We start from the raw sequence: 22,520 nt of genomic DNA, 5'->3' as shown, positions 1-22,520 counted from the left end.
GAACCTACCGCTCCTACCTCCGCCGAAATAATTGGTTTCAGTCGTTTCAGGACAGCCGGGAGGGCCCCACTTGTTAAAAGTTTTTAGTCATTTGTCCAAACGGGAGAAGGGCTTACAGGATTTCATGCGACGCTCTCAGATGTCTCAGCATGCTGTCGCGGGCATTTCATTTTATCTTTCTTTTTTTTTTTTTTTTGTTATTGTTTGTTTTTGTTCTACGGTGTCTCACAATCTCACGGTCACCGTGAGTCAGTGCTATGAAAGAGCATCGTTACGTCTTAGCCCCCGGGAAGCCATTTAACTGTTGTCAGGTTGGATCATAAAACTATTCACAAAATGATCGTTATAGTCTTTTTTTTTTTTTTTCATAAGTCACCAGAACTAATTGGACAGTAAAAAGAATCAGTTCTCAGTGGAGCCTTGTAATTTGTAATAAGATAGAATGGCACACTCACGCACCATTTGCAATAACCGTTTCCCTCTACTACTGTCATATTAAAAATGCAGATTTCAAATTCAGATTTCCTGGGGGGTCTTTTTTTTTTCTTTTTTGTCAAAACTGTGCAGGTTGCATGAACATCACCCCTACACTGGTTGTCAGTGGAGACCTTTTTCAAAGTTGGGGAGGATTTTGCATCCTATCAAAAAAATCAGGCAACAATAAAAGTCACGCAGCGCTTACATGGTGTGGGCGAGGATTTATTTTTTTGCATGGGAATTTGCTAAATGCTGAATAATAGCGCAAAACGTCAAGAGCTTAACTGCAAAAACCGTCTTATGTGGAGCTGAGCCGAGGGAGGCCCTCAGGCTGATCCGCCTCATGCTGCGGTTAAACTCCGCCCTCTAGTGGCGCCGTGGGGCCATCACAGGACAACACATGTGGCTTTCATCTGAAGGGAGCGAATAACAACATTAAACATGTGAATCATGTTGGAATGTTTTCTGAAACGCACAGCAGCCCTTAAAGTAACAAAGCAAACCGTGTTTCAGTTCAGTGAGAAGTAGAAGTTTTCTAAACACTGCAAAATTCAAGATACAGTGGTGTTTTCTGTTTGTTAAGTGTAAAGTTGCGATTATGTGGACTCGACATATTCAGACACTCCTGGGACCTTCAAAAAACTTAAAATAGTGTGACTAATTCTATATAACTGACTCATGATAACATGCAAATAACAAATGAACCTACTCACACTGATTTGAGCAGCACCATGGTCTGTATATGGCTGGAATGACAAAAAGAAAGAGCTTTGACCTATTATAATGAATAAAAAGGGGATCACATCACGCTGAGCTGCCTGTTCATAAATCAGACTGGGCAGGATATATTCATACTCATGTTCTTTTACTGGCCTAAAATAATTATTCTAATAAAAGAATCCACCACATAATAAGCAGACAACGGAGCACCTGCTCCAAGAGACCTGACTGTTTTTTTTTTGTTTTGTTTTGTTTTTTTTGTTTTTGTTTTTTCTAAAAAAGACATATAGCCCATCATTGGATTCTTTGTGAATGATGATTAATGATGCTTTGAAGACCAGACACTGAGTTGCCTGTAAGACTGTACTCCGGGCAGTAACCTCTCCACGCCACAAGGTTTGTTGCTTCTTCCGCCTGTTGATACTGCGCCAAAAAAGTGCAGACGCATTTTAATAAGCGCGGATACCAGTTTGTTGAAAGTTGACGGATCAATTCTGAATTGTTGTTTGGGATTAAGCTCAACGGGCGCAGAGGAGGCTCGAAAGTTAACGAGAAAATAAAAAAAATCGTTTGATGTATTTACAACGCTCCTTCACATGACTGCCGACGCATGCGCAGTCGCCCGGTTGTAACTCGAAATATTCAATAATCTGGGAAGCTGCTGTCGCTGGACACCTCGCTGCAAAAACGAGAACGAACCACGGCGCTGCTGTGTTTTTACAGGAAAGGAGGCGAATTTCAGCAGGAGGCCACAGTTCTCGACTCGACTGACAAGCAGCAATGAGCTTCTTTGGTTTTGGTCAAAGTGCGGACATCGACATAGTTCTGAATGACGCCGAAACGAGAAAGAAAGCTGAGCATAAAAGCGAAGACGGCAGGAAGGACAAATATTTCCTCTTCTACGACGGGGAAACGGTGTCGGGCAAAGTCAATGTGACGCTCAAGTACCCGGGGAAGAGGCTGGAGCACAACGGCATCAAGATTGAGTTTGTCGGGCAGATAGGTGAGTGGCTGGTAGGCCTGCATGTCAGACACGGAGCCCGCAGAGAGAAGGCGCTTGAAGTATGACACAGGAGGGGCTGTCGGGGAGCTAGCTACAGGCGCCGTGTAGTTCATGAAGTTAGGCTTTGAAACGTAGCGAGGGAACCAGTTAAAAGTTCCTGCGGAAACGCAGCGGGACGTTCAAGTGCCCGAAACAAGTGTCACTTTGAAGTGGCGGGTCTCGTGACAGGCGTAGTGCAGGCTGACGTCAGCTGACACGGCAGCCCCCGGAGAGCTCTGACCTTTGACCCTGGTTTTAATACGCTGTCAAATTACGACTTTAAAACAAACTTTTGTATGAGAAGATAAATACAGGATGATGTTTCACGGCATATGTAAAGTAATGCTAAGTGCCAAAAATAATGATGCACATGATTTTTTTTAGCTCGTTTCCCAGTTTTCGCCTCGGTCTCAGAATCAAAACAAAGATGGCCGCTTCCTCGGTAATAAACATGAAGTTACCTGTATGTTGGAAGAAAGACACCGGTTCTAACTGAGATAAGTATCCAGACCCGACCTTAAACATAGCAATTAGTTTCCGGTACTAATTAAAATGTGCTGCAGCAACTAATGATATCTGCTAAATTAGATATCGTTTCAGAATACACTGAAGTTACAACCCGGCGGTGGTGAAACATGACTGAGGACAAGAGCTACATTTTATATTTACATTCATCTGACAGCCCTGTAAAGTACTCTCAAAAATATAATTCTTAGAAACTAAAATGTATTTCAATGAATGTCTTAGCTTTAATATCATAACACATAAAAACCCCTCAGACCTTATACAGTGTATATTACTTAAAGTACTTTTTACTAAATTAGATAGTTGGATTTACTGATAATGGATTATTTACATTGTTCTCCCTCACAGATTTGGTCGTTTCTTTCAATGCTGGAATTCAGGTTGCACCATGCACAGTTAGTGAGCTATTATTTTAGTCACAGTGGAGAACATTCAATACAACAGTGCAACCTTTGTATCGTTATAGCGTCAGGACTTATACAATAACAATACATGTTTTACGTAGCAAGCTTTTTAGATGTGCTGGAAATAAATGGTCACATATTGAATTAAATTGCACAAAGATTGAACTGTCTAAAACCAGCCTTCGGGACAACTTATTAAAAAGATAAACTCATTCAGTCCAGCGGAAGCTCACGTGTACCCCTTTTAAAGGTTTAAATTGTTCTATGATAATGTTAATTTCATTTGTAGTTTCTGAAAATGCAGTCTGCCTTGTGATGTTAGTTTGCTACAATGGCGAGGAGCTCCTCTGGCTTCGTCCTTTCCAGACAATTAAAGCATGAATGCATCAGGGCCTTTCTCTTCAGTGCCGCACCCCTCCCTTTCCTCTTTCTGTCTCACTGCTGTTTGTCTCTAAAAAAGAAGAAGTACTTTGGATTGAGAGTAGGAGAGCAAAATGGCAGACTGGAAAGTGTCACCCTGAGACTAAACTAATACTATGGCGTACAAAACGGTAGCCAAACACCAGCTCTTTTACTACTGTATTATGTACTTATCAACACTGAAAAACAAACATGCCCAGACTCTTTATCAGAGTTTAAGAATACCTCCGCTGCAGCAGCCTTATGATTGACGTTTCTCAATGTGTTTTCCAGAGCTGTATTACGACAGAGGAAACCACCATGAGTTTGTGTCTCTGGTGAAAGACTTGGCTCGGCCGGGAGAGATCACGCAGTCGCAGACGTTCGACTTTGAGTTCACGCATGTGGAGAAACCCTACGAATCTTATACTGGACAAAATGTCAAATTACGGTAAGCTCTGTTGTGTTCTCTGTCCGCCGATGACGTGATCCATATTATCAGTACAATGCCTACGGTGAAGAAGCGTCAACCTGTGTGCCAGCACAAGGTCATTGTCTCCTGTCTAACACTGACTGCATCACATAGTAGTGACTCAGGATAGACTTTAGGCGCCTGTTAACATCCTTTTAGTGTTGATAAGAAGATCAGCACCACTGTCTTTACGTGCTGCTCTTTTTCCCAGCTATTACCCATCAAACTAAAACTTACTTGAGTTTTCTATGAATAGAACAAACCAGGTGTCATGAGTTAATTAGTGAGTACAGGTCGGTTGGCTTTGTGAGCTTTGATCAAGCTCAAATGAGCAGCTTCTTCCTTTCCTTGCCATATTTAACAGGCGTCAGTGATTCTTATCTCATCCAACTTTTGCCTTCAAAGTAAAGAAGAAGAATTTTTAACTTGTTACCACACAGCTGACTGTAAGTAATGTGAGTGCACTACACTAAATGTATGCTGGCAAAGCATATACCTCAAACTGATAAAATATGAGTTACACTGTAATTTTTTAAAGGTGTGTGTTTAGAGGCAATTCCAGTTTGCAAAATATCCACAGTGCACACACACAGCATGGCCAATTTTTTAGCAGAAGTTAGAAGAACCTGCCCCGTTAAGGCTGGGCAGTATGACTCAACATTGTATATCACAGTATTTTTCAAAATTCAGTATCATGTTTTTTCATGCATGATCACGTGTCCACAACATTTTCTACTGGTCGAAGGAGGAATTAATGCAGTAGACTGGCTAATGATGGACTGTTTTACTGTGTGGAGTAAATATTATAGAGTAATCCCACAGTAGTCAAGTAGTAAAACAGGTTTGCATGAGCCCGTGTTAGCACTGCCTGCTGATGTGGAAATCTGGGGACATTTACAGCTCCGAGACAAAAAAAAAAATCAAACGTTATCAAGATGAAATGAAGAAACGGAGACAGTTATGATTTCTTTTATTTTGACATATTAAAACATATTTAAACTGCTGTCTGTAATGTCTGTAATGTCAATTGCAGCATGACTGACTACCGTAATGACTGTAGTCTGCGCAAAACATTTATTTCTCATTCATAAAAAAATGGAATTTTGAGGACAGCTTTAGCCGGGGGACATGTCTGGTCACCCTAAAGAAAACCCAAACAACTGACACGTCACCTTTTTTTGGCACAAGTGTTCTGGTTCTTCATTTTGCGGACCTTTCCATCTTCACCACGCCTCATAGCGACACAGTCGCACCAGACGTGTTTAGAGGCGCTACAGTGAAAATGGTCCATTCTGAAACAGTGTGTCACGGTGTATGATGGTATATTAAAAATTCATATCATAACGAAAGAAAATACCGGTATTCGGTATGAACCGGTACCACCCAGCCCTAACACAAGTAATTCTGGATATTGAATAGGAAATGAGTTATCTCTGCTGCATAGGAGAAGTTCTTATTTATAGTGCTGTTTTATAGCCATATGATTGTGTGACCAAATCTTTGCTTTTTCTTCCAGCTATTTTCTGCGGGCGACAGTGGGCCGAAGACTGAACGACATCAGCAAAGAGCTGGACATTGTGGTTCACACGCTCAGCACCTACCCTGAGCTCAACTCCTCCATCAAGATGGAAGTGGGCATCGAGGACTGTCTACACATAGAGTTTGAGTACAACAAGTCCAAGTAAGATTTCTTTTTTGTACAATCCATTCAAATAACTGAATTCATGAGCTTTTGAGTTAAAAGCTGTGTATGTTAACATAAAAGCAAAAGACAAGGGGAAAGGGAGTTGACAGATCATACCATCTGCATCTTTCAGGTATCACCTAAAAGATGTGATTGTAGGGAAGATTTACTTCCTGTTGGTGAGGATTAAGATCAGACATATGGAGATTGACATCATCAAGCGGGAGACGACCGGTACTGGACCCAACGTCTACCATGAGAACGACACCATAGCAAAGTATGAAATCATGGACGGTGCTCCAGTCAGAGGTGATTATGTGGCTTTTTTCAGCCCGTGGGTCTTTTCAGAGTTTCTGTTCTAGTTGAATTGCCGACTAATTGTGCTTTTGTCTGTCTGCTGCAGGAGAGTCCATCCCCATCAGGCTGTTTCTGGCAGGCTATGAGATGACTCCCACCATGAGGGACATAAACAAGAAGTTCTCAGTGCGGTACTACCTCAACCTGGTCCTCATCGATGAGGAGGAAAGGCGCTATTTTAAACAGCAGGTAATTGGACGTGTTCTGTTGTACTCTCATGGCGACTACAAACACTTTTTTCCCTAGCTGCTGATAATTCCAGGGTAATGGCCCCTCAATTAAAAGGCTCACTCCACCAATTTTACCCGTGAACTCAAGTGAACCCGTCATGAGTGGGCGAAAAATAAATCGGCCGTATGATGTCGAGTCAGTGGAGGACCTGTTGAGAGAACCCACATCACAATATTGAGGTGTTTGCTTTGAAATTATGGGAGATCTAAAGAAAGACTTTGCGATGTATTTGATGCTGTTCCTTCACTGTCAGTATACATGTTACAAATTTTACCAAAAGGTCACTTTTTTATCTTTTGTTTGAGTCTATACAACAGGTTGCAAACTAAGTAGCGATGAACAAACTGGGGAGCTTAGAGCCAGTCACAGGTTGGGCACGTCTCCAGTCACGGTCCTGGAGACGCAGCCAGAACACACACTGACACACTTACTGGGTAATCAAAAGTAAGTGCATTAAGAACGAGGCTACATAGTAGGCTGTGACTTCTAACAAGGTGTCTTGTTGTTGCACATCATGCTGCTCACATGTGCCTTAAACTGTACCCGATGGTGCTTAGCTCGTCTTACATACAAATAAAAGTGGCTCGAAAGAATAAAGCCACTGGTTTAACATGTGGGAGATGTGTTTGTACCTAAATGAAGGATTTATTTATGCCAAGCACTGAGCTGACCATAAATATTTTGAGCTTCAGTTGTCCTGCAGGGCAGCCGTTTGATATCATTCCCTCGCACAGTCTCGTTTGCTATCGTTTTGCGCTTTGCCGTTCCAGGAGATCACTCTGTGGAGGAAAGGCGATATCGTGAGGAAGAGCATGTCTCATCAAGCCGCCATCGCCTCCCAGCGCTTCGAAGGCACCTCCCATCCGGAGAAGCTGCAGAACTCTGAAGAAGAAAACAGCTAGAGCCCAGCGTGCAACTCCCCCCCCCCTCCCGTAGTGAGTGTCTGAGGGAAGGACGACGCAGAAATGTCAGTCTGAAACCTGAATGCGAGAATGATTAGTTTGCCTGAGTGAGCGAGCGAATGAGAGGCTTTGAAAATGTGACGGCGTGTGTGTCAAGGGTCAGACGAGACTCAGACAAGTAAATCTCAGTGTTTTTGTTTTAACCACCTTGAAGTACCAGCTGGGTGGAGTTTACCACACTAAGTCTGATGAAGTAGCATCAGCTGGAAAAAAAAGAAGAAAAAAAAATACTAAAACAGGCACAAATTTGACTTTTTTTTGACATGTATTAACCAGCTCAGTGGGGCAAACTTCACTTATTAGATGCACTTGAATATAATTTGCAAATACTGTGTGTGTGAATGAATGTACATAACGTGGCACGCGTTGAGCCATCTCGGGTGGGTTTCTAACACGACCGACCTCTCCTTTAAAATGACTCGGTTGGAACGTCGCGCTGTGCGGAAACTGTAGGTTACAGTCGACTTTACAACGCATTTCTGTGTGTGTCCTCGCAGGAATGGGACCTCATGACAAATTAATTTAAGGGTTATTTTTTTTTCTCCCGATCCCGAAACCGCTTCGTGTCTCTTCGTTTTACGAAAACAATCGCGTGACGAAAAAAAGAAGAACAAAACTCTACAAACGAATGGAAAAAAAACAAAAAAAACATTTTGTATCAGACAATGCTTAAATATTTTCATACATTCCAAGGCTGTCATCAGAAATTGGCGTGATTAATAGAGTATTTATTTTTTAACGGAAATCCATGTTTTTAACGAGCGTTTGACGTGTCGGTTGCGTCGCTTGGTTGCGGCTTGTGTCGAGTGTCGCCGCTGCTGCTAAAACAAATGTGGCACTTGTGAGCTGTGGGGCTTTTTCTTCCATCTCCCACCCGTAGTTTGAAGCCCTGCGTCGTCGTTTGCACTATGACCTCCTCCTGCTAGTTTTCTTCTGTCAGTGCTGAAAGCCAGACTTCATCAACCCCAGGTTCAAACCTGACAAGGACAGTATTACACCTTGGTTTAGTGGCGTAGATGCTTGATTCCTGTCTATTGATGGTCTGTAGGCCGCTGGGACTGACTGCCATGTTTGTTTGGCGAGTTAGCTTCGTGCCTATAAGGGTTTAGTGCCAAAATATTTCAGTGCAATATTAGAGAACGTAAGATGATGCTGTCACGAAGGCGACTCTGATATATTAGGCACTTAACCGGAAACACTGTTTAGCAGCGTGATATTTCCATTTAAAGTCAAGCAGAGTAGATGATGAAGGCGATTTCTTGTTTTTGAATGTGTTTCTAAGGTTGCTTTCACACCTAGGGAGCGTTTCTCCCTCGGGTTAGTTCGTTTGGGCCGGTGTGATCGCAGCCATCGCACCGTGTGTGGAACAAATGAACCGAGCCTGGTTATAGAGGGTGGGTGGGTGGGCTCAGGCCGATGGCAGTCGCTCCCCGGGCCGGTTTTGTTAGCATCGTGAAGCGCAAATTACCCACAGACCCATGTAACTGCCTTACAACTATAATAATAATGAAGTTTACCTGATGCATCTTTGGAAGAGCGTGCCGAGGCGTCTGATACATAACACTGGTACGTAAAAAAACCACAGCCACAACAGTTACACGCCAGTGTCACCGCTCTCTGCTAATGCTCTGTTTGTGATTTGATTATTTCCCCCGAAATCCAATTTTTCTCTGCAAAATGATGATCAATCACATCAGCGAAACTGTGGTTGAGGGGGAGTCGGAGCAGAACCCCGAGCCCAGGTTAAATGTAACATTGTGACTATATTGCATCGGTTACTCCCTGAATCGAAACAAGACACAGCTGTGAAGGCACCGTAGAATAAATCATGCTTGACTTAAAGCACATAGGTGAGTACAAAAAGTCCTCTCTGGTGTGTGGAAAATAATACAGAAACCTAACTCCAGCTCTTGCGCTGTGCAACTTTGCAAAATGGATCACTGTGTATCTTGTTGAAGTTGAGACGTGTTTATATTTCATATTTCCCCGGCAGTAAGTCCCCATTTTTTTTAGTAGACTGCTGTTTTGCAAATCTGATTAAAAAAAAAATAAATAAACTGCTGTTTACATAACTGCTGAAATATTGCAACCATCGACCTAAGGTGCGTTCATCTGAGCCAACGGGACGTTTTTATTTGGACGACTTGACTGAACGGGCGACAGAGTTACTTTTTCACCGAGTTTTCTCTGTTGCATTGTTGACGGTGGTAGAAGTCACTGCCTCGTTATAAACCCTTTAAACGTTAAGGGACTGTATGCAAATTAAATTGGATTGGGATTAAAATATTATATGCAGTCAGTGGAGGGTCCTGAGCCTTAAGGTTAACTCACATACCCATACACAACATCAAGAGTTGGCAAACATACCAAACTTCTATTGAACAGGAAGTTGTCCTTCAATGAGTAAGTGAACTATACATAAGGACGACCATAGTGAGATGTCGCTCACTTTTTTAGCATTTAGTTTACCAACTTTACCTTCGCTGTATCTATTGTTCTGTTCTAAGAGGAGAGAAAAGTTTGTGCAACCATTGGCTCATGGAAAAAAAAATGATACACTCTTTACTGCACTTAGAACACAAAGTTCATGTCACAGGCAGCGAGAGCGCACACGAACCCAACACCAACATGATATAAATTTGCACATGTAGGCACAAACTGACACACGCTGGAAAATGTGAGCAACGAAAATAAAAGTTTTATGAACGTGTCTCATGAACAACAGAGAGAGAGAGAGAGAAAAGAAACAGGCTGAAGGGAAATGAAAATAAGATGTGGTTTCTCTGCCTGTTTGAACGAGAGCCCCGTAAACTGAGACGGTTGCGGCGGTTCGATTCCAGCCTGCACCTTTTGCTCTACATCAATATTTTTCAGTCGGTCCCCGGAAGTGATTTTAAAAATCTGCATAAAAACCCACCTGCGAGTCTCCATTGGCTTCTAGCGAACGCTGTTGTCTTTTGCATTTGGCAGAACACGCAGCTATGAGTCACGGTGCACAACAAAAGGCATTTTTTATGAGAACGCTCAGTAATTTTTAAATGAGTCCCTCTTAGAAAAGAGTGAACTGAAACAGAAATGTGTTCTTGAATGATTGAACACTGTGCTCACAAACCAGCCCGTGTACTTCCAACAATAAATGCAGAATCCTTGCCCCTCACTGACCTCACCTCCCTCCCCAATCATTTTCAGACAGTCCCTAAAGTATTCTCCTTTTCTTTTTTGTTGCCAGTACTGGTACCGACAAACGATAGCTGAACTAACCCAGTTTGCAATAGAGCATTAACAGAGATTATAATAGGAAAGAATAATGAAATGTACAGTATAAATGCACAATGTAAATGCAACCCTCCTCCTTTTTGTTTTTATCCATGTCATATTTTATCTTCCTGTCTGTAAATGCAGATTGTAATCATTTTATATTCCAGTTTGTCTTTGAATTAAAAGGGAGTAACTGAAAGGCATGTCTCCTCCTTTGATTGCTCAACTGGACTGTGTTCTTCCTGGATTTCCTCGCTTTCCTCAAAATGAAGAAAGCAATAAAAATGATAGAAGTCTGTGTGCTTCACATCCATTAACATTCATGTTTTTCTTTATGGAATCTAAAGTTTTAAAGGCTCGTCGACGGCCCGTCAAAAGGGTCACTGTTAGGACCAAATGCTGCCACTAGAGGGCAGGTTTGGATCATGTTTCTTTGTGAACTCAAGTTATCTGAGACATCTTAAAAGGCAGTGATTTGAGTCCCTTTCCCTCGAGGGAAATGACTTCTGAAATGTAAATGGATTAAATGTAGATCCCAGAATCGTTGATACACAGCTGAGAAATGTAAACCTGAATTCAGTTACACAGCTAACGAACGCATGTAGAACTCCTTTAACGTACTGGTGCCTAGTCCTTCTTTGATCAACACATTTCATTACATGCGATGTAAAAAGGTTGCAAAAAAATTCTTGGGATTTAATTCATCAGACGCTGCAGTTATCTGGAACAAGACTTTACTGGGTAATGTGAAATGATGTGTGTCTGTTAAGATGCGTTAAATGCTAAGCACTTACAGCACGAGTTCTAACCTGCAACTTTCACATCTCTAACACTGTACTGACATTCAGGTGTGGGGAGTAAAAATAAAGAAAAAAAAAAAAAAAACAGAAGTGCAAAACGGATTCATGAAGCAATTTTGCTCCAAACTTGGTGGAAATGTTCCGCAGAGTGCAGCAGACAGCTGGAATAGTTTCAAATGTCCCATTCATCACGTTAAATGAAATTCTAGCAGCTGAAACTCTTCCACAGGAATGATGGTACGGTATTATGTGATGAATGTGTCTTCTTTTTTTTCTTTTCCTTTTTTCTTTCCCTCACAGCAGACATTCCTCGTAGATAAAAAGAAAATATCTTCCCGAGTGAACACCGAGCGAACGTCCCATTATCTGGAGGCATGTATTTCGCTGCGAGCCCCGTCTGAAATTCCTCGGGTTTGCGGTTGCAGCGTGGTGATGCAATGAAACGTTATCAAAACTGTCAGCCGTGTTCAGTCGTGATGAATGACTGCCAGTTTAAGGTGTGGGAGGGAACAGATTCGGTTTAGCAGCGTGGAAGGAAGACATATATATAAACAAACTGTTTCCCTGATGTGAACCCACACTTTTCTCTCTCTCTCTCTCTCTTCTCTCTTTTTTTTTTTTTTTTTTTTTGCATAAATCATATAACACTCAAATTGTTATGACAGTCCAGATTATCTCGCACAGCCCGAGGGAAGCAGCTGCACCGTCTCCGTCTGTTTCTCGACCCAGGATCTTTGCTGCAAAGAAGAGCAAACGTAACGACAACTTGTCCCTCCGTTCTCGGGGGAGCGATTATCTGCGAAGGTTCTCCGTCGTCCAGGTCGTGTCACATCCAAAAACCAACAACGGCAACAAGCTGCGACGAAGATGTGGACTCTCTTGAAGCTTCTTTGGTTCTAAAAGACGTGGGGTGGGGGGGTTTTATTTGGAACATCTGTGGGTGTTGCCCACCTGTCTGCGGCGACCGCGCACTCATGTACACAGGTCAGCCACAACATTAAAACCACTGACAGGAGACGTAAATAACATCTTGTGGCAATTCAGTGCTCTGCTGAGAAACTCCTGGACCTGGAATTCGTGTGGATGTTACTTAGATGTTTACCACCCACCTAGACTAGACCGGGCATCCCCACCCCGAAGACAAACACAAAAATAATTTAGGGACAACTCAAAAACACATCAATGACAGCACCTGGCCTCCAAATTCACTGGATCCCAAACTGATCAAGTATCTGTGGGATGATCCACAGAGCCGCTCCCCCCCCCCCCCCCCCCCACCCCCCATCCTGTTACTGGACACAACAGGACACCCTGAGAAGGCCCATGTACAATATTAGGAAGGTGGTCATAATGTTATGCCTGATCTGTGCATATTTCACCATGTATAATTATATGAAGCTGCAGTGAGTCAAATCAAGTGGGCGGTTGGTTGAGTGGAACACCAAGAGCCAATTCTGTGAAATGACTTTGAAACATATTCACTTGATTAATAAGGCCGCGTACATTTTATTAATGCGTCCAACCTTTATGTAAATCCGGAGGAACCACTGAGGTCCTCAGAACAAACGCTCACAAGTGAGAAATTAAACGCGCAACACAACACAGCCACAGAAAGGCTACGATCAATGGGAGAGCCGTTTGTAATCACGGCCTTAAAGACCTATAGGAGTGTTAAATTTTAATGTGCGTTGTGGATGTATCCAGGTACTGTGTGTGTGTGCGCAGCTCAAAGCAGTTTTCACAAACGCTTTAGACTCAGCCAATCGCTTTAACGAGTCATAACCCACCAAACGCCAGACGTCATTTCAACGTTGGTTTTTGGGCTAAATCGGGCCGGTCCATCACAGTCTTGATTTAGTCCAGAAATAGTCAACGAAAATTGGGTTGTGTTTGGTCTGTCCGATTTTGTCCAAATTTAGTCCAAAAATAGTCGTCGAAAATTGGGTTGTGTCTTTTTAAAGACGTCTTTTCAACGACGTGAAAATGACGGCTTTTCAACCAAATTTAGACGTCGTTTAGACGCACATGGGTGACGTCTTTTCAATGTCTTTTCAACTACCCATTGCTGGGTGGGAATGATCATGGGACCAGTGTGACGCGGAGACTACAATGGCCACTTGCGACTTTAGAAGTAACCAACCTTTCCATGCGACATGCAGCAATGAGAAGAAGAGCAGAACAACCGAATGGAGAGCGGAGGCTGGCGTGCGTTTAGAAATAATGTCACCATAATCCAACACAGGCGAGAACGTGGCCTCGTTTTTTTCTGTTCACAGTAGGAGGCGGATAATTGAGGCCGTCTGCGTTTCCATACAAATACCCGAATTTTTATTTATTTATTTATTTATTTTTGTCATGTGTCATTGTGAGACGAAAGGTTTATTCTCCAACAAGATCCTACAAGACAGAGGAAGACCCTCTCAGTACTTTGTCCATTGAGGTGGGACTCCTTACACTTTGCTCCTTGTTGCAGAGTTTCAGTGGATGAGTGTGCAGCATTAGCAGCGCATTACTATATTCAGGAAAAAAAAACAAAAAAACATTATGTATGCACTTTCACCTTCACATTCATTCATACTTAATGACACTGTTTAGAACCAGAAAAGACTATGTGGCATAGGGCATGTGAGCCTCTGTGTGTCTGAATATCACGCAGTTTATTGCAATGAAAGCCATGACTCATGCTGTAAGGCTGTATGGCCTGGAATCTATGCCTTAAAAGTACAAATTGTTAATTGATGGGTTGTGTGGTTAAGAGCGGCTGAAAGCCTTTTACTCGATGGCCGGTATGTAATGGAGCGATATGTCCGTTCTCAGTAAAAAAAATAAAATAAAAAAATGAAGCAGTCATTTGCGCCTTTGTGGATCTGGTGCAGGTGGAGGCTGCGGTCGAGCATACAGATGCAGGAATCCTTGACAGTACGCTTTTTCACTTTCATCCTCGGACTGAGACAGTCTGTCATCGAAGCCTGCGAGGTGGAAAGCGAACTAAAACAGGCCCGGGATCATATGTCGGAGAGGAGCATCGGGCAGGAGCCAGCTTGAGTGACCAGGTTTAAATTTCCTCCTCCTTTGCTCCTCCCTCCCTTTGATTCCCCTTCAGTAGCTCCCTGGTTTTTGTAGGCTCTACCCAGAATACCTGACAACTACAATCAGGACAGCTCAGACAGTAACTGGTCCCAGAATGAAGCTCTAATCTTTAAACTACATACTGCAATGTCATGCATGTAAATCTCTCCTACTTAGACATGCCAGGATATGAACTATGGTGTGTGCTGCAGTCTGGTGAGGGAAAAACCGAGGCCAAAAGCTTCTCATGTCAGAGCCCGCTCAGCTGGATTCAGGATGAAGATCATTCTTAGAACTCCACGCTGCCTTTTGCACGGCGCCTGCACACGTGGGTGCCAGGAACGGCTCGAAATCATCTCACTTCTTCAGTCTGTGAATAGAACAATTCCGCTGTCTCCGGGTGAACCGACACTTTTTCCCGGGCTCGATTCTTCCCCTCGCCACCTGCACCTGCTGCCTTGACATCGTGACTGTGCAAGCACCGAGCTCCTGGGAAAAAAAACTAAATGTGCAGTGGAAACGTGGCCGTGCTGAAGCAAGTAGTGAATGTGCTGGTGTAGCTTTCAAGAACCAGGGTCATCCTATACGCCCTGTACTAAGTAACTGTTTCATAAGCTCCAGTGAATAGTTGCTCTAAATAACTAAATGCCAACTCTCCACTGGCTAACCTTGAGACTCTAAGAAGATAGTATCGGTCAAGAAAAAAAAAGAATAACAAAAAACACTCTTAAATCAAAGCCTATTTATTAGATTTTGAACTGTAGTATCCCTGGGGGACGGTTATTGCATGATAAAGTGTAGGAACCAGCCTCCTGCATCAGAAATGGACTCTTGTGTTTGCCACTTCTGTGCCGCTTTCAAGTGCATCTCGTGTTTTTTTTTTTCTACTTTCAGCATCAATGCAAATCACTTGCCCCATTTAAAGCCTTTTAGGTGATGTAATGTGCACTCCGCCACCCATACTGAATGCCAGAGGCTCCTGGCCATCACGACTGGGAACAATAGCGTTCACGAATGTGCAGTATGTTCTTTGCATGGCGAGACTATGCCTGGTTAAGTTACAGGATGTGACACTTCATTCTCGCTGTCAGCTAAACAAAAAACAAACAAACAAACAAAAACAGCTAAATTATCTGACATTTAATTTACATTAAATTATGCCAGCCACTGGGCTTGAGGCTGCATCCAAAGTCAATCGGGCACGTCGGGAGTATTCAGAATCCTATCTTCCAGCTGTCGAAAACAAATCTGTTTATTTCTTTTCAGATGCATCGACTACACGACGTCCGTTGTTTCAGCTCAGTGGCCGAAAGGCCCCCACGCCACAAGGTCTAGACTGGCAATATGATAGCAAATCTCCATTTGCTTCGTGCTTTTTTTTCTTCCCCCGTAATGTTTGTGTGTGCTCGTGTAGAACATTTCCGACGGCGCCTGAAGGCAGCGCAGTGATAGCGCTGCTCCTCTGCTCCAGTCAGAGTCAGTCGGTCTCTCCTCTCCACTCACCGCGAGGTGTGTGTGTGTGTGTGCTCCAGCCTCCCGACAAGTTTTAGCCTGGAAATAACGTCCCGTGACTCTGGGATAAAGGCGAGTTTAGACAGGGGATAGTTTCGCGTGTGAAGGGATGTTGCGGGGAAGATAAAAGTACGTATTCGCCCCCCAGAGCAGAGCAACGGTCTCTGAGTGAAAACGCCGCTCGTGCGCCTTGTTGTCCCGGAGGAGCATTTTTTTTTTTTTTTTTGTTTGGGGTTAACCTCCCTCTCTTGTGAATGCGACCACTGGCGGGCTTTCCTTCAGCCCCGAGAACAATTGAAAAATCACCGCCAAATACTTTGCGTGTGTCGCGTTTGAGAGTGCCGGGCGAAGCTGTGATGAGGAGGGAATTTAACAGCGGAGACAGCGAAAGCTAATCTCGTCTCACCACCAGCCGAGGACGGTGGTCATCGACCGCAGCCCCCACCACCAAACCTCCTCCCCCCCCAGGTACTTTTTAGCACAGCCCTGCTACATGCTCGCGGTGTGTGCTTGTTTCTCCTTCACGTTTCTGTGCTAGATAAGGGTTGTGTTGAGCTGTGGTTGAATCATCTCATGTTGGACGCTGCGCATGTGTGGTGTGTGTGTGTGTCTATGTCTGGTGTGTGTGTGTGTGAGGGGGGTTTATTGGCCGAAGTCAGGGTAACATCTCCCCAGTTTACACGGAGTCACCCCGGTCGTGTGAGGGAAACACAAAAGTTGAACACTGCTTCACCTAAAAATTTCTGCAGTCCTCTCTCAAAACAATTAAGACAAATAGAAAACCATTTCACTAATCACTCAGTTTTTCTGTTCTTGCTCGTCTGTAACATTGACCACTATCGAAGCTGATAACGAGCCCGGTGAACTATTGTCTCTAGCATTAAAAGTTGAATCAAAAAATACGCCCCTGTCCGTGTGTTGGTCCGCGAACCAGGTGCTGCCGCATTCACCCGGCGACCACGGCGAGCCTTGATAGGTTATTATTTATATCTTTTAAGCTGTTTATGTTTGTCATCAAACGGGGACAGCGTTAAACTGCTCGATTTTCAAATGGAGTCTGGGACACCGAGCTCTTCCCACGAGATCTGCATGTGCGAGAGTAGAAAACGATGTTTCTGGTGAAGTCTGGGCGCACAACGATCATTCATCTGCTGAGCATTTTGTTGCGGTTAGAAACCGGGGGATGCTTATATAAGTAAAAGCAGGAAGGTCTGGTCTAGTTTCCTCTATTGGCTTTATCTTTTATGAGTCTGAAATGTTGAATCCTAAATGAGATGCCATCCACAGGGGAGGGTCTGAAAGCTCTCCATTCCCTCATGATGTTTGCTCCTTTGATGCTTCGTTCCCTGTATTTGATTGGATCTATTGAGACATAGTTGGACTGGAACTGTCTGCAAACATGGAAGGATATACATTTGATTCACGGCTTCACTGTCCATCACTGCTGTAGCATTGAGCATCAGGGAAACAATTCAGGAAGTGAATACCTGGCGAAGCCCTCTCAGGAAACAGCATTCTCAGGAGCACTGACTGTTTTCTCCTCGGTTTCCTTGTGCAACATTTCCCGGTCAGCGTGACTAATTAGCTGAAGCAACACGCTTATGAAACCCACAACATTTCTGCCTCCACCATGATTGGAGTGGAACAGCTTACAAGCCACGGTTGGTTACCTATTTTGCCGCCATGGTCACGGTTTACTGCAGTGGGAGAAAACGTAGCGGCACTGGTCGGATGCTTGAGCGCGTGTATCGTCGACTCTATGTAAAGATGCTCATGGCAAATAATGACTCCACCTGTTGGTTTTCATTATTGAAGCCTGGAGAATGGCTTTGTGGTCAGTAATATATTTTCCTGTTTGATCCAGTACCTCAAAGCAGGGGAGTAACACTTTTAACCTGATTGGAGATCAGAGCTAACTCCTACAGTGAATGGCCATCTGTATTGTCATCATCATCTAGACCATTTCCATACTGGGAACCTTTTCTAATCATATGTAGTTAATGAAGTTACTGCGGTTGTACCCTTTGGAGACAGTTGTTTGAAGTATAAGGGCTGAAGCCATAAAGTAAATACGCTCACAGTCAGGTCCACGTAATTTTTTGTCAAAACCCAGATTACATACCTTATTGTCAAGTCTTGGAATCTGAAATGTTACAGACTCTGTCTTTCTTGCATGGATATTTCGATCTGCAAAGCTTTTTTTTTCTTTCAAGAAACAGAGACTGTGTCTGTTTCCTGAAAGAAAATGTGAATGTTCTTTTTCTCTGGTGTACCTAATGAAGAGAGTGTATATTTACGTAGCAGAAACTGGATACTGGAATCCCTTAGTGCAGTTATTTAAAAAACAAACCTTGGTAACAATGGTGAACTGGACGCTGATTTACACAAGCTAGTGAAATTGAAAGCTATCTGCTATTACATCAAAAGTCAAAATAACGCCTTGAGTTGACCAGTGAATGGTTCTATGGGCCTGCCTCTTCTATATGGCTTCTCAATTGCTCCATGTGATGTCAAATATGCCAAATATGGCGTTATTGTTAAAATGACCTCAGTGAACTGATGAGAGACACTCATCGGAATGACTGTAGTTGATGATGTCATAATGACTCCCAGAAAGAATGTACTGTCCTAGTATTTCGTGAGTGATGTAAGCTCTTTTTAGAAGCTCAGTCAGAGATTTTCTTGGTATCCGTATTGGGCTTTAACATACAACTAGGAAGGTCCTGATCAAATTTGCTTTACCTCAATCGGTTACCAAGGTACCAATCTTTTAATATTCGGTATTGGCCAATCTGTTCTTAAGAATAAAATATCCTCCCTTGGAGAACTTTCTTATCTTCCTTGAATTCTCCTAGATTACGTGTGAACCGTGCAACTGTATGAATTCCAGTAAACAGGTCTGTGAAAGCTAATGTAGCGAGGAGAGTAGGGTAGCTCATACCTGTGTTCCTGAAGCTCCAACAGAGGTAACAACCTGTGCTCTCAGCTTGAGAAATGAACTGGTCATCCAACACCATAACGTCTGTAACCCTTTCTGGAATATTTGTCTCCTTGGCACTGTCTCGAGGGAAAATGTCTTTTCTTTAAATGTAGCGTTTAGTGTCTTTTGTTGTTTTGGTGTAGCCTTTACCTGAGTGTACTAGGCATATTCTGTTTTTATTTTATTTTTTTGGTGGCAAATCAAGTGCATAACATTGAATAACAGCCTCCTGCTGCCACCTCATCGAACATCCACCTTCCATAATTTACAGTTTCTATATGACTGACTTAAGAAGATGCATTTGTGCTACAGGGACGTGGTTTTGGTTTATAGCAGACTCCATCAGCCCTGATACCGATCTCCCAACGCTGCTCGGGACATCCCTGTATTCAGCTGCACTAGATCTGTGCAAATGTGGTAGCATTCCTAATATTCTGGTGCTTTTTGGTTTCTGATCCCGTCCACTTGTCAACTTCAATATTGTTGTGGATGAATGACTCTATTTAGAGATGTCTACTTTCCATTTTCCCCAGCGCATTTGCTTTGACAGTCTGGTACATTGTATTTTCCTCAAATAACTTAAAAATGGGTTGTGAGGGGGGAGCAGTGTAGAGTTGGCTAACCTGTTCTTTAGCCTTGGGAACAGCAGGTAGAAATTTGATTCTTTCCAGTGTCTCCAGTGAAATCTGATCTCATTCACTCTATTATGGTACAATCAGCAGCATGAATATTCCACAAGACTAAGTTGGTCTTATAAAGTTCAGGCCTTGTGTCATAGCTAGGAATGCTTTACTTGTAACTGGCAGTTTTCATGTCAGCTCTGCACAGCAAAGGCGGAGGTAATTTTGGTAGCAGGCTTGCGTTTGTTTCATTTGATGAGTTTTAGAATAACTGTCTTTCATTTGTAGATTCAGACCAGGATAACTGCACAATTGTGCTGTAACTGCGAGTAATCTGTCCTTAGATTACAGAGTGTTTAAACAAATGTGACTGTTTTTTTGTTTTGTTCTTCCAAACCGAGGAGAAATTGTAGCTGCGTAAAAAGAAATGGAGATTGTAAATTACACATGTTCAAGCAGGCATTTTGTCCAGCCCTGCAAGGTCATTGTTCCCGCTGATTGCTGCAAACTCTGTTTCCAGCTTAGTGTAGCCTGTTAAAGTGAGAATGGGAAGATTAGTCCTTCGGAAAATGGCAAAATTCCAAACTGTTTTGTCTCATCTTCTTTTCAGCGCTGCCATGTTGAACTGAAATCTCGAAAAGGCCGTTCAAATTATCGAGGAAAAGTGTGAGGTGGTAGTAAGTGAGCAAATGCTGTTGTTACAAGTTCGGACATCCAGCTGCAGCTGAAATAACAAACTCCGCGGTGCAACAGATAAGACCCGATAGATTTCAGATTTGCTGCTGTGGTGCCTTCAGGATTAGTCGTATCTTAACAGAGAGAAGTTGGAGCGGCTCATGGCTGAGGCGGTCTTGCAGACTGCAGCTTTGCAGATCGACATAACCATGCAAGAAAGACAGAGTCTGTAACATTTCAGGTTCCAAGACTTGACAATAAGGAATGTATTGTAACGTGGACCTGACTGTGGGCGTATTTATTTTATGGCTTCAGCCCTTATACGTCAAACAACTGTCTCCAAAGGGAGGGAGGTGCGCTTATTTACGAGGTACATTGCAGTAACTTCATTAAGTACATTTGATTATAAATGGTTCCCAGTATGGAAACGGTCCAGATCTGACAGTTGATGACATGTGAATTTTACCTCAGTTGAGCTGTCACACACAGTTACCGTAAAATCATTCGTGACGCAGCGTCTGTCACCGGAGATGAGTCCTGAACTCCTGCTCCTGAACTCCATCTGGATGCTTTTATTCTTGGCTACTCATATTAAAGGCCTGATCTGTTTACTAAAGTCAAAAATATGAACCTGTCGTGTCAAATTTTTAAACTCAGAGATGTTTCACAGGCTTATAGCAGATTATTTGCAGGCTATTGTCAAAGGGTCTTTCCCAAATGATGAGATTCAGTTACAAGTGATCACTCAACACATTGTAATGCCAGATGACTGGATCGCCCGAGGAGCATTTTAGTTCCTGGTGTGAACAGAGTCTGAAGAAAATAGGAATTCCAAGTTATCAAATGGGGAAGCGTGCTTGTTCTGCCCTTTTTTCTCGGACTTCACTGTGTCTCGGATGAAGTTACTGTTGGTGATTCTTGAACACCACTTGACCTGCTATTTTCTGATCTTTTCATGTATCAGACATGAGATGACGGTCCTTCTATTAAATAGCCTGTCTTCATGCTCATCTTTTAATGATCAGTCATAGCATTTCAGTAGTTCTGGTCTAGAAATCACAGTTTCTGTCAAAAAATCAGCCTCACAGATGTTGAATACCTCAGCAACATCCTTTTAACAATGATAAATAATTTATTTTTCAAAGCAGCGTGCCGACTGACTGTCCTTGTTTTCCTGTTACGCAACCACCTGCTTTCTTTTGTATCCTTGTTATGTACATGAAACCTCCTGGACTCTCAAAGGTCTCCTTGTTTGTCTCCGTCCTCGACAGCCACGCACAAAGCCAGACGTGACCTCTAACCCGAGCCTTAGATACTGACGCATTGTGTGGGGTTGAGTATCCATTGTTATTCCTTTGCAAACGTTCATTAATTATGCATAATGCATACGCCGCTGTCCTCCGGCCTTGTCCCACACACACATGAAGAGGCAAGCTCGCTCATTCTTAGGATGAAAAAGCATCTCGCTCCAAGCTCGGTGCACAGTCACAGACCTCTGAGGATGCCGTGACATTCCCAAAGGAGATTCCATTCCCCCGTAAACAATCCTGGCATTGACGCAGGCGCTGATTAGCGAGTTGCCAGGGTATTTCCACAATGGCCCGGCAGAGGATAATGAGACTGGATCTTCAATACGGAGTTCTCATTGAGGACTTTGTTGGCAGCGAGTTGTGTGAAACTACTTGGAAGACTTTAAACAAGGCGTGCCGCAGAAAGTTTAGCTTCTTACCAAAAGCGTTCAGATCCAACAGATTGTTTTGACATCGCAGTGAAGACATCCAGTGAGCAGTGGAAGTGGTTGGAGCTGTCTGTACTGGAGTTTGGTTTTGTTTTTATATGTTTTGTGTCAGCGGTCGTGAGACCTTTTTCCTGCAATTTTGGAGCATATTATTGTTGACAGTTTATGTTCTGTCTCAGTTACCGGTCTTATTTTGTTTTGCACAGGACCGTAACCATTTATTATATCGATCACTGATGCAGATTTAGACCATTTAACAATAAAAAGTAAAAAATTTCACATGGTGAGGACATGACAGATTTAACAATCCACTTGTTAAAAGTGATTATATGAGCAGACGTGATGCCCTGGGTTGAGGTCTCACCACTGACCTTTGTTACATATTGCCCCTCCCTTCTCTCTGCAGTGTGTCACATTACCCAGAGCCGTCCGAAACAGGCAGAAATGCGAGAAGTACAACAAAGATGTGTCGTAAATGCATTTTTGCACTCGTGCCAAGATTGAAATTCTGACGTGCTTCCCATTTTTGTGTGCCACCCACCGCCGCAGATGCTAACAAACCATCATCGACACAGCTGTCTAATCCAAAAATCCC

The 22,520-nt window shown here is 43.1% G+C and overlaps 2 protein-coding genes across 4 annotated transcripts in view; both read left to right on the top strand.

The window, feature by feature from the left end:
• The first annotated feature begins 1,741 nt into the window (after window positions 1–1,741).
• On the top strand, window positions 1,742–10,730 carry vps26bl (vacuolar protein sorting 26 homolog B, like). Its single transcript, XM_047606982.1, has 6 exons — window positions 1,742–2,200; window positions 3,862–4,018; window positions 5,556–5,720; window positions 5,857–6,032; window positions 6,127–6,269; window positions 7,082–10,730. Exons 1-6 carry the CDS (start codon window positions 1,978–1,980, stop codon window positions 7,211–7,213), a joined length of 996 nt encoding a protein of 331 aa, XP_047462938.1. The 5' UTR covers window positions 1,742–1,977; the 3' UTR covers window positions 7,214–10,730.
• A 5,164-nt stretch (window positions 10,731–15,894) lies between these two features.
• Window positions 15,895–22,520, top strand: part of arhgap32b (Rho GTPase activating protein 32b) — a 91,668-nt gene continuing 85,042 nt past the window's right edge. For all 3 annotated transcript variants that reach the window (XM_047606639.1, XM_047606638.1, XM_047606637.1), the window contains exon 1: window positions 15,895–16,380. The gene's annotated coding sequence lies outside the window, so the exon portion shown is untranslated. The remainder of the gene's footprint in view (window positions 16,381–22,520) is intronic.

Source organism: Mugil cephalus, chromosome 15 (assembly GCF_022458985.1).
Source record: "Mugil cephalus isolate CIBA_MC_2020 chromosome 15, CIBA_Mcephalus_1.1, whole genome shotgun sequence".
Taxonomy (NCBI): domain Eukaryota; kingdom Metazoa; phylum Chordata; class Actinopteri; order Mugiliformes; family Mugilidae; genus Mugil; species Mugil cephalus.
Note: the sequence above shows the minus strand (reverse complement) of the source record. Positions and strands in the feature narration are given on the sequence as shown.